The 12700-nt window shown below is 46.2% G+C and overlaps 1 protein-coding gene across 2 annotated transcripts in view; it reads right to left on the reverse strand.

Annotated features, from left to right (window-relative positions):
- Positions 1–2676: 2676 nt before the first annotated feature.
- The window catches only part of THOC5 (THO complex 5), a 36703-nt gene continuing 26679 nt past the window's right edge, over positions 2677–12700 (reverse strand). For both annotated transcript variants that reach the window (XM_032395097.1, XM_032395096.1), the window contains 6 exons: positions 12482–12596; positions 11114–11217; positions 10900–10987; positions 7261–7376; positions 6415–6605; positions 2677–2887 (listed from right to left, as the gene is read on the reverse strand). In XM_032395097.1, the coding sequence (XP_032250988.1) occupies positions 2824–2887; positions 6415–6605; positions 7261–7376; positions 10900–10987; positions 11114–11217; positions 12482–12596 (678 nt within the window). In that variant the 3' untranslated portion in view covers positions 2677–2823. The remainder of the gene's footprint in view (positions 2888–6414; positions 6606–7260; positions 7377–10899; positions 10988–11113; positions 11218–12481; positions 12597–12700) is intronic.

Genomic DNA, 12700 nt, shown 5'->3' on the forward strand with positions numbered 1-12700 from the left:
GACAGAAAGGGACTGCTCTCTGGGATGTGCCCCAGGGAAGGCCAAGGCCAATTCTGGTTGAGGAAGCTTCAAGGTCCTCCCAAACCAGGCCCTTCTCCTAATCTGCCAACTGGAAGCACAAATGCCTTTGAAGTAGCTCAAAGGGGCTGGACTGTCCTGGGCTTCTGGCTAGTTTGAAAACCCTTCTCCTTATGGCCAAAAGATTCCTTTGTTCAGCCATCTCCTTTGAAGAGGGAAAATCTCTTCTGGAGGGTGACAGACTCTGACATCCCCTACCCAGAAAGCAGAGCCTTTCCCCAGTGCTCACAAGCCATCTTTGCAACCTTGTCCCAGCTATCAGAGACAAGCTTTTGTGCTGAGTCAGTCTGGCTGCCTTCCAGCCACGAACAGTGGAGGCTGCAATGCAGGGGCCATTAAAGGAACTATTTTTAGGCCCTATTTCAATCTTATTCAGCACAGGCGGTGAGACACAGGGCCTGAAGGTGGCCAGACCAAGGGGATGCTGGCAGGGACAGAGTCCAGGCAAGTAGGTCAGGGAAAAGACAAGGAGATCACACTATGTGGAAAGAAAGCAGCACACGGAGGGAGGTTCACGATGCTGCCCAAGGTACGGAAGACAGAAGATGGGGAGCTGCTTGCAGAGAATCGGGCCCTCCTGCTTTATATGAGGAGTCACCAAGAAAAATGAGGGAAGGGAAGAAAGTACAGCCACTTCCAAAAAGAGACTAGGGCAACGTGCACCTGGGGAACTCGTTAAAAATATACTTCCTGGGCCCATCGTAGGTCAACGGAGACTGAATATTAGAGTGAGGCATGGGAATCTGTTTCTAATCCCCTCCTGGGATGGGGGATTCACACATATTGAAGTTTGAGGCCCACTGGGCAGGAGAGTATTCAAAGGACTGATGTAGGCTGAGGAGGAGAGGCAGAGGTGGTGGCAGTCATTAAAACAGCCACCAGAGGGGCGCCTGGGTGGCTCAGTCATTAAGCATCTGCCTTCGGCTCGGGTCATGATCCCAGGGTCCTGGCACCGAGCCCCGCATCGGGCTCCCTGCTCCGCAGGAAGCCTGCTTCTCCCTCTCCCGCTCCCCCTGCTTGTGTTCCCTCTCTCGCTGTCTCTCTCTCTGTCAAATAAATAAAATCTTAAAAAAAAAAAAAAAAACATCAGAGGTGACATTTTCCTTTCTTCCAGGGCTCAGGCTTCCATCTGTAAAATGAAGGTCTTGGCAGTCCCAGGGGTCTCCTAGTCCTTTCTCAGGAAATCCTTATCACTGGGATGCTCAGTGATCAGCCGAGAGAACAGGAGGTAACAGCTCTTATACCAGAGGCCCATATTATCCAAGGATCATCAATAAAAGTCCATGGAGAACGAACATGCACAACGGGGAGCAAAGTTCAAAGTACATTGTGGGAGAAAAAAGCCAATTGATTGGGACTGTCACAAAAAATAAACTTTATATATATTAAAAATGGGCTATAAGAGTAGATTTTCTTCTTGTAGTTGAAAAACTGTAGATTATACTTACAAGTATGTAATAATTCTTTTTTTTTAAGTTTATTATTTTTTTTAGTAATCTCTACACCCAACGTGGGGCTTGAATTCATGACCCTGAGATCAAGAGTCACATGGTCTTCTGATTGAGCCAGCCAGATGCCCCAAGTATGTAATAATTTTTTTTTTTTTTAAGATTTTATTTATTTGAGAGAGAGGGAAAGAGATAGAGAGTGCAAGCAGGAAGGAGAGGGAGAAGCGGGCTCCCTGCTCAGCAGGGAGTCTGACGTGGGGCTTGATCCCAGGACCCTGGGATCACGACCCCAGCCGAAGGCAGACACCCAACTGACTGAGCCACCCAGGTGCCCCTGTAATAATTCTTAAATATTTTTCCAGCTTTTTATCTTATTTCTTAAACAAATAATGAATACGAATTTTTTTTTGGAGATGGGGAATAATTTTTCTGACAACTGTCCAAGAAAACTTTACTTTGACCAAGAACTCCTTCACTTTGACTTTTGCAGAATTATAAAGGAGGTCATTTGAAAATATTTGAGAGGGTTTTATCGATTTCCCTAAGACTTCTCTTAATTCTTTGAGAGTCAAACCACTCTTTTTTGAGGCAATTATCATGTCCTCACCATGAAGATTCTCCTCAACGGCACCTGGTCTCACTCTGCCAGAGCCTCACAAGATGGGTAGCTCTACATGTGATTCTCCAACACCATTCTGACTTCACAAAATGTTGCAATATTTACAATTATTCCTTATATCTGTCTTCTCTTTGTGCTGCACTGTCAGATGTTTATAAAATCCAACAATCAGAGAGAATCTGGCCAATGAAGGCACTGACAAAGTTAGTGGAGGGAATGAGGGGAGGGGATAGAACTTTTGTTTTTTGGGCTACGCTCACTTGGGTTTTCCTGCCACCTCCTAACAGCAGGGACTTAGGGTAATAAACACCAAAATAATGAGGCTCTCCCAAAGTAGGAACAAGAAAGATGAGTGGGGATAAGAGGGCAGCATCTTTCTATAGACTCAGAATCTTCTGCATTCTGCTTTTCTTGGCCACCTAAAGAAAGCCTATCCACAAAAACTCTTTCACACTGTGCCATGGCCCCCAACTGCCCTTCCAGACTGCAAAACCACCCCCCCTCATCCTCAGGGAGCCACAAGACAAAGGCCACCTGGTCAAGTGACACTTTAATAGGCTAGAAATAAAAATAAAAAAACCTGTCTTTGGAGAATATCAAGAGCCACATGTGGGCCAAAGCAGAAAATAGAGGCACAGCACTTCGGGCATAGGGGGAAACAACAGGCTGAGTGGGAGGTCAGCGATGGCTGAAGAATCCTTGAGGATGGTTATATTTAAATGGCTTCATCCTGCTGGGACCCCTAAAGAAACAGGAGAAGGGAGATCAGTTAATACTGTGCCCTGTGGGCTGACAAAATAAATTATAATTCATCCACACAAGGGAAAACTGCAGCTGTTGGGGGGTGAAAAACGAACATTGTGAGAAAAGCAGACTGTAAAACCACATGTAAGGTGTGATACTGTTTTGGTGAAAATGTATGCCTGCAAATGCATGAACGCAAACCTGGAAAGGGCCTCACTGACAAAAGGCACTTTTGGAGACCCTCACTTTTTAGTGTTTTTACAGAACTGTTCATTGTTGTTTGTATAACAATAAACATATTTCTTTCTTTTTTTTTTAAGCTTTTATTTGAGAAGGAAAGAGAGGAGAGAGAGAGAGAGAGAAGAAAGAGAGTGAAGGAGCGCACAGGAGCAGGGGGGTGGAGCAGAGGGAGAAACAGACACCCCGCTGAGCAGGGAGCCCAATGAGGGGCTCGATTCCAGGACCCCGGGATCATGACCTGAGCCAAAGGCAGACGCTTCACTGACTGAGCCACCCAGGTGTCCCTATTTTATTTCTATAAAAAGAAAAGAAAAAAATCTTAAAATCCTCCTTTGCAGGGAGATTCCCATGTAAACAGGAGTGAAAAGAATCTGCACTAAATGCCTGTCAAGAGCTATGTGCTTTATACTTACTTTATACTTACTACCTCTTAGTTCCTACCATTTTATAGATTTTACAGATGAAGAAACAGGCTCGGGGAGGTAAACTGCCCGAGATTTTATGGTCAGAAAGTACAGGGCTCAACTTCAAAACCAGGACTAACATCAAAGCCTACTGGCCACAGGCAGGCTGACAATCATGGCCAAAACCTCAACCCTCTGAAGCTAAGGTGCTTCAGCTATAATCCTGGGCCCCCAGGCAAAACTTCACACAGGGGCTTCTACCCACAGTGAATGATGTCCATCTAAAGGGCCTCTTTTGTCTGCTATGATTGACATTCAGTGGTAACTTGAAAGGTGACACCCTGGATCTCAATGTGAAGGAGGGATGTGTGTGTGTGTGATTATAGAGATGAGAGAAAGGTTTTTATTCCAACACCAATGCAACCACTAACTTAAGTGAGGGTTTACTCTGTGTGCATTGTATTTGGCACTTTACACACTACATCTGGTTTTTTTGTTTGTTTTTTTTTTAAAGATTTTATTTATTTATTTGACAGAAAGAGACACAGCGAGAGAGGGAACACAAGCAGGGGGAGTGGGAGAGGGAGAAGCAGGCTTCCCACTGAGCAGGGAGCCCAATGCGGGGCTCGATCCCAGGACCCTGGGATCATGACCTGAGCCGAAGGCAGACGCTTAACGACTGAGCCACCCAGGCGCCCCCTACATCTGGTTTAATTTCATCCTCCCAACAGTACCTGAGGTGGATGCTGTTTTTTCACCAATGAGGAATCTGAAGTTCAGGGGGCTAAGTGTAGACCCTCATCACATAGGTAGGAGCTGCAATTTGAACCCACGTCTTTCTGGCCCCAAAGCCCTTGCTCATAACCGTAATGATATATACCTCCCAACATCAGAAGGGCACAGAATCACCTGGGCAAGTCTAGGCATGTGGCTAATGGAGAACCCACAGCCTGAAAGTAGCCAGCCACAGGCAGAACCAGACCTCCCGTCTCCTGCTGCCAGGCCAGTACTCTGCAGCCCAGCCCCTTGGCCTGATACCAGTGGTCAGCTGGACTCCAGGCCTAGAAACACATCTCACCAGTCATGGAGTTAATTGGATCTGAGTAGCCAAAGGAGCACCATCCCAGAATGCCCTGATAGAGGAGCTCAGCCTGGGTGACACACAAAGCACTTCAGGAAACAGATCCTTTGGGAACCATTAGATAACAGAAAATAAACACTGGCCGTGTGAGAGATTCCACACTGGAAATGTGTTACAGCAGGCTGGGAGGGTGGGAAGAACTGAGTTCTCACACAGACCCACTAGGGAGAGCAAGTCCTAGAAGCTATCAACACCTAGCCGCCAGTTCTGCCTCCCAGCAGCCACCTGGGGGCTGGAACTGGTTATTCTCAGATAACATGAAGAACCAGGCCAGGTGCAGGTGCCAGATGGAGGTGGGAGGATGCTGGCACAGCTTCCAGGGGCTGGTACTGGCTGTCCGAGAAGAAGGTGAGGGGCAGGTAAGGCACCTTTAGACTGACAGGGAATAGGGGGATGTCCCAATTAGAAACAGATTATAGCCCTTCCCCTCTCCCAGATACCATTCCTCCCCAGCTGCTTGCTCAAAAGGGAAGGGATGCCTAATAGTGTGGACTCGAGTTTTGAAACTGACTCTTTAAGAATATGTGGGGCGCCTGGGTAGCTCAGTCAGGTAAGCATCTGCCTTTGGCTCGGGTCGTGATCCCAGGGTTCCGGGATCGAGTCCCGTGTCGGGCTCCCTGCTCAGCGGGGAGCCTGCTTCTCCCTCTCCCTGTTGCTCCCCTTGCTTGTGCTCTGTCAAATAAATAAATAAATAAAATCTTAAAAAAAAAAAAAAAAGAAAAGAAAAGGAACAAGAACATGTGTTAGCTGATAAAAGGGAGAGAAAGGACCTGACCAAAGTGAATGGAAAAGTAGCTAGAAGTGCCATAAGCACAGACACACTAAACACCAGGTTGTCATGACCTAATGGCATTTTGTGAGCCCCTGTCTGTGCCAGGAACCATTCTCATAGCTTACATGAATTATAACCAGACAGTATACTTCCATGTCAGCCTTTAGGAAATAGGTCCCGAGCTAAAGTGACTCTGCCAAGGTCACATAGCTGGTGAGCAGCAAAGCAGCAATCTGTACTTGTATTTGTCTTACTTCAGCGCTGGTTCCTTCCGTGATGCCCGACTGCCTAGAGCTGCCATTCTCATAGACTCGTGAGCATCCTAGGAAGAAGATGGCAGACTCTGGGACTGGTGGGGCTTTACACCTAGCTTTAAAAGCTTATTTGGACAGTAAAAAGCAAACCCTGTTGTTTTCCAAAAAAAAAACACAGGAAGTTCAGCTAAATCCTTTTGGTTCGTGGTCTGGTGCTGCTCACTCAGTGGGCGGCCGACCTTCAGAGGTGCTCAAGAAGAACAACTGGGGGCGCCTGGGTGGCTCAGTTGGTTAAGCGACTGCCTTCGGCTCAGGTCATGATCCTGGAGTCCCGGGATCAAGTCCCACATCAGGCTCCCTGCTCAGCGGGGAGTCTGCTTCTCCCTCTGACCCTCCTCCCTCTCATGCTCTCTGTCTCTCATTGTCTCTCTCACAAATAAATAAAATCTTAAAAAAAAAATTAAAAAAAAAAAAAAAGAAGAACAACTGGACCAGGACGGTAGGAAGTAGGCTGCAGGGAAAATGTCAGGAAAGAGGGAGCAAACCCTCCCCAGAAAATCTGGCTACAGAATTTTTATTTCCACTGTGAACAGAGACAAGTACACCTAAGAACAAGCATGCCCTCCATGCCAGGCTCTGATCTCTGCCCCAAGTCCCTGAAAGAGGCAGGACTGGAGACCTCCAGAGCCCCAGCGTTCCCACCCCTCCCCTCACCTGAAAAGCCGCAGACACATCTTCTCCTGGGGAAACTCCTTGGGCCCCTCCACACTGTCGTCGTGGCTGTCAGTCTCCAGGTAAACATCCAACAGCACACACAGGCGCTGCAGCTGGTTGGTCAAGAGCTGATGGCTGGGCCGGGGGCCGCACAGCTCCTTGTAGCACACGTTGACCTCACTCTCCATGGCCTAAGGAGTGGGAAAGCCAGAAACTCAGCACTACCTTCAGACTGGCTGGGTCTGACAGCTCTACAAGAACTGTAGCCGGGCCTCTGTAAGAGCTAGGTCACACCAGATCAAACCGGATAGGTTTGTCCTGAAGCTCAGGACAACAGGGTCTTCCTGATTGTGACCCGTAACTTTCCTTGCCCAACATTCTCACAGCCAAGATGGAGGTGTGTAGAGAAGAAATCTCAACATCTAAGTCAGAAAGTATCAGCATTAAAAACATGATTCATGGCCAGAAGGCCACGATGGAATCAAATCAACAGGTAATTAATAGTTACAATGATCTCACACCCCATCTCATTCCAGGACTTCCATGCTTCTGAGTTTATTCACATTTCCACAGAAGCCCAAGACAACAACCTTTCAAGGCAAGGCTTTATATTATCCTCATTGTAAAATGGGGTGACCCCAAGCTAAGTAAGTGGTTAATATGGGGCTAGACTTTTTCTTCAACTATACCATATAGCCTCCAGCAAATTCTACAAATCCTGGCAGGCCCCTCTGTCCCTGGAATTATGCCAGTGGCCAAGCTCTCAGCTGCTGTAGGTTCTGCCACTTCCCTCCGCCTCCCAAGGAGGCTCTCCCCGCTCTTTCCTTCACCCCAGCAGGGTCTTACCCGAATGTTGTCATCGTTGCTATTGGTTTTCTCCCCTTTCCAGTTCAGACACAGCTGGAAAATGGGTGGGATGGAGGAGTAGCCAGGATTCAGCACCACAGCAGCCTGGAGTTTGGCTGGGAAGGGAGTAAGGAGGAAAAATCAGTTCTGAGACCGAGTTTGCCAGCCATGGACCCTCCCCACTAGACCCAAGGCTAGCTCTTTGTCTTGTATTAATTTGAGTATTGGGCAGCACATTCTGGTACTAAATGACTTTTATTTTTGTTCTACAATCTCTGAAGCAGAACTGTCAGGTTGCAGAATGTGAGGTCCTGTGACTCTGGTACCCTTCAAGGATGCAGAGGTGTGTGGACTCCCCAGAGTCTGGTCCACATTGGGGCTGCCCAAGAGTTCTGTTTGCTCCTTTGACAGAAATTTGTTTTAATTGGCATTTCTTTCTTTGCCAGCAAGTTAAGGATTTTCCCACGTGAAGGCTATCTGTTTTTTCTTTCCAACAATATTGTGTATTAGCTATTATATCAAATATATTCTCTCTATTCTGTTCCTTTTCTTTTTATGTACTTTGTCATGTGAAACTTTTAAATAGCCAACATATATTGAGTACTTACTGTATTCCAAGCACTGTGTTAAACTCCTCTTTACACATTATATTTCATCCTAGAAATGATTCTATGAGATGGGTACAATTATTACCATCCCAATTTTATATATAAAGAAATTGAGACTCTGACAGAAACTTCCTTAGGATCAATCAGTTGCAAAGCAGCAGTGCTGAGTTTAACTAGAACTGTCTGATATCAAAGCTATAAATTCATACTCCTTATAGAAAATAGTTGTATTTTTTTTTAAAGACTTTATTATTTGAGAGAGAGATAGAGCACGCACAAGCCGTGGGGATGGGAAGAGGGAGAGGGAGAAGCAGACTCCTCGCTGAGCAGGGAGCCCAACTCGGGGCTCGATCCCAGGACCGAGATCATGACCTGAGCTGAAGGCAGACGCTTAACTGACTAAGCCACCAGGTGCCCCTGAAAATAGTTGTATTTTTTTAACATATTCATTTTATCTCTGGTGACAGCCTCTGCCTTTCTCCACAGGATGATATTTATCCTTTCTACCAAGGGGTGAAGTATGCCATTCCTTTTTCATTATTTATGGGGAAGAAAAACAACTGTGACACACTAGTAATTCAAACAACAGAGGACAAGAGAGTATAGATTAAGACAATTCTTCCCTGACAGCTGCAACCACATTTATTAAAAAGTGAGTCCTAAAAAAAAAAAAGAAAAAGTGAGTCCTACCCAAAGGATACAAACATAGTGATCCAAAGGGGCACCTGCATCCCAATGTTTATAGCAGCAATGTCCACAACAGCCAAACTATGGAAAGAGCCCAGATGTCAGTCAACAGATGAATAAAGAAAATGTGGTGTGTATATATATATATAATATGTGTGTGTATATATATATAATATATATATGCAATGGAATATTACTCAGCCATCAGAAAGATGAAATCTTACCATTTGCAATGATGTGGATGGAAGTGGAGGGTATAATGCAAAGTGAAATAAGTCAATCAGAGAAAAAAAATTATATGATTTCACTCATATGTGGAATTTGAGAAACAAAAGAGAGGATCATAGGGGAAGGGAGGGAAAAATAAAGTAAAATGAAATCAGAGAGAGAGACAAACAATAAGAGACTCAAGTATAGGAAACAAACTGAGGGTTGCTGGAGGGAAGGCAGGTGGGGGGATGGGGTAACTGGGTGATGGACATTAAGGAGGGCACATGAGGTAAGGAGCAATGGATATTATATGCAACTGATGAATCACTGAACTCTACCTCTGAAACTAATACACTATAGTTAATTAACGGAATTTAAGTAAAATAAAATTAAAAAAAATTAAAAAGTGAGTCCTTTCTCTGCTGCTGTATTATTTGTGTTGTTAACAGCTGGCATATATTCCTGCATTTATCTCTATTCACCAATTTTTTTAATCCATCAGTTTTCAAACTGATCTGTTGTAAAATGACATATTTTCTGGAATTGCTGCTCACTTATTCATTTAAATTTCACTCTTAAATTTTCAAATTCTACAACGCATCTTACAAAAATTTTATTTATCACATTCGCTCTGATGGATCTAGAACACTTACTATCTTTACAAGCTTTCATCTCCTCAACCAAGAAGCAGAACGATGTCTTCCAGTGACTTCCCCCACTTGGGGCTTTATAAATTTCTTGGACTACATATTTCGTGCCCTTTCAAAACAGTATTCTATGTTATTTAGGGACAAGGTAAAAAATTTTTTAAAGGGAAAAGGATGGGAAACAAATGTACAAATTCCAAGTAGCAGTCACCTATCCTGAGGGAGAGAATGACCTCAGGGGACCTCAACTATATCTAAAATAGTTAATTTCCTCAGAGTATTTTAAAACCACACAAAGAAAAAAAGAAGGGAAGAAACCACAGGACAGAGAAACTCTAACATCAGACAGTGCACCCTTTCCTTGTATTTCTCGCAGTGTCTTAGAATCACAGACAATCCCTCAGCTCTGCAGCCACAGCACCAAGCCCCAGGGGTCGGATCCTGTGGGCAGTGCCAGGCTTGCAGAGGCAGGAGCCAGAAAACAGCTCCGTAAGCAGCACCTGGCTGGCTCCACAGGAAGCCTCGGCAAATCGGACGCCAGAACAGCTGTGAGAAATCATAGTTTTTGATGCCTCCGAAGTGAGTATAGGAACAGCAGACAGGGAGGAAGGTCCTGCCACCCTGCACTTCACAACCTGAGAACAACAAGTCAGCCCTTCTGTGAAGAGGAGAAAGAACAGGTATCTGCTTTTAGAGAATGATAAAATGATAAAGCAAAGAGCTAAGAGCTCAGGCTCAGAGGTCAGGCTGCACTTGTGACTAAGCCTCAATGTGCTCACCTATAAACTGGGCATACAGGTTTCCCGTTATCCAAAAGTAGAGCGTTGCTATGAAACCTTTCATAAGCCAAAAGGGCATAAAACAAGGGGCATCCCCCACATTCTGAGCATTAATGCCACTTTACTTTTACAAAAGACCTACATTAGTAATGACTCTTTTTGTAAAAGTGAAAATTCTCCTTTCTTTCGGTTAATGAAAACAGATATTAATGTAGGTTTTTTGGAAAAGCAAAGTGGTGGAATGCAAACTTCAGGAAAACGGGGATACCTGTATTACCACTCCCAGCACGCACTGTGATGAGGATTAAATGAGATAAAACATGTATGCAGCTGTGTTACAGAACAAGTCCTCACTGAACGGTGGTTCTTACAATCATTACTATTTGCTAAGTCACCCCAGCAGGATTCTAGGATCTTTTGCTTTCTTTGGACAACCCTCGGGAATGTTTTATTCCTTTTTTTTTTTTTTTAAGGTTTTATTTGTCAGAGGGAGAGCGAGAGAGCACAGGCGGGGGGAGAGGCAGAGCGAGAGGGAGAAGCAGGCTCCCCGCTGAGCAAGGAGCCCGACGTGGGACTCGATCCCAGGAGCCTGGGATCACGACCTGAGCCAAAGGCAGACGCTTAACCGACTGAGCCACCCAGGCATCCAGGAATGTTTTATTCTTACTAGCTCCCCTTGCCTACCACTATGATCAGAAGAACAATTACCTGTGCCCCTTTCCACGAGTGCCATGTAGTAGAGATTGGTGTCCTCAGCCAGTCCCGCCTCCACAATGTCCTTGGTGAAATGCAGCTCCTAGAAGTCACCACAGAGGAGTGAACTCCTGGATTCTCCAGTCAAATCCCCTGCTGGAAGGGCAGAAGCTAAAGGGTGATATGGGTTTTTGGGACCGCAAGGGTGACCTGTCACTCCTCCACTTACCATGTAATCCTCATGGGCAATCGTCACCCACTTCACCAGGCGGGAGACAACCTTTGCAGGGAAGAGGCACTGGCAATCACTGGTAACTGGTACAATGCCATGTTCTAAAAGAGAGCAAGATATGTGGTATACAGGTAGCAATCAGGTGCCACACTGGGTAACCAGTATCTGGAGGGCTCAGATGGCCCTACCAGCTGTTCAGGTACAGGAGGCATTCCATAGGGGCCCTGGTCAACACGTGCTAGGAATGCAGGCACACCAATCTGACCTTCCCCTGGTGCTATGTGCTTGTGGCCAGACCTAGCACCAGCTTTCATGGTGCGTTATCTTTAATGCAAATGACAGCCAGCAAAACAAAAGCCCCCTGGCAGCCAGAACCAGTGACAGTGCCTCTGCAGCAATGACTGTTAATTAGATCAAATAGCCGAGAGGGCTGTTTGCACAGCTGACCTTGACAGAGGAAATGACTGAAGTGTTCTGTGTCGGTTTCTCTAAGGGAGAAGAGCTAGAGAACTGCTCCAGGGCAAATTCTTGCTGGCGCTTCAATCCGCAAACATGCCAACACAGTAAACCCTGTACAAGATGACAATCATCCAACAAAATAGGTTGAGCAATGCTGTTGGGGAGCAAGCCCGACAGCAATGCTGCCCTGGAGACATCTGGGTCCACGTGGAATGCAATAACTGCCCCAAAGGGGAACGGTCTCTAGATGGGTCCCGGAAACCCAATGCCTTTCCTGACAGTGACTATTTTAGATCAGAAAGATCTTAACTCTCACTACCCTACAATTGCCTTATGCATGGTAAACCCTTGACAGGCATTTACTGAATGAAGAGAAACACCCAACTGGCCACCTCCGTGGTCAATGGCTCATCAGAATCACCCGGGAACTTATGAAAAACACTGGGGTTCAGCCTCACCATGGAGGATGGTAGCTCAGTAGGTCTCAGGGGAGGGATGAGGGGGTGGATCCCCGAACAGCTGTACTCAAATAAGCTAAATGTAAGCTCTACAAAGCATGAACTGGGCTTCTACTAAATATCTGTAGAATGGACACCAAAGGCTGACAATGCGCTAACCTAGAATAAGCTGTTCCTGACCAGTCCACTAACTTGGACCACCCAGAAGGCTTTGGGCCTCTTTTGTGAGCTAGGACAACGCTGATGGCCCTGAGGGGAGCTCAGATCTCTGCCTGGAAGGGCTTGTAGCTCTCCCCAGTGGCCCTGCCAACACCTCTGCTCAGCAAGAGCCAGGAACCAAGTCCTCTTTGATGTGTCATCAGGATTTAAGAAATCTGAGGGAAGGATAAGTCATCTTTGTCTCTGTTGTCCAAGTGGCCCTTAAGCCACAGTCCTAACACCAGCTTACCCAGGGATGCAAACTGTTTGTGAAGGGCCAGGCGGGACTGCACCCTGGTCTTCAGCAGTTTCATAGTGGTCTCCATGTGGCTGGCGCTCAGCGAGTGGTCAGCAATCACCGTGTGCTGTGGACGACAGTGAGCAGCACACCTGAGTGCTCCGTCCCTTCCTCCAGGCACTTCCTCTCTCCTACGCCCTGCGTGCCTATGGCAGCTGGGACTACCCACAC

This window comes from Phoca vitulina, unplaced genomic scaffold (assembly GCF_004348235.1).
Source record: "Phoca vitulina isolate PV1807 unplaced genomic scaffold, GSC_HSeal_1.0 scaffold82, whole genome shotgun sequence".
NCBI lineage: Eukaryota > Metazoa > Chordata > Mammalia > Carnivora > Phocidae > Phoca > Phoca vitulina.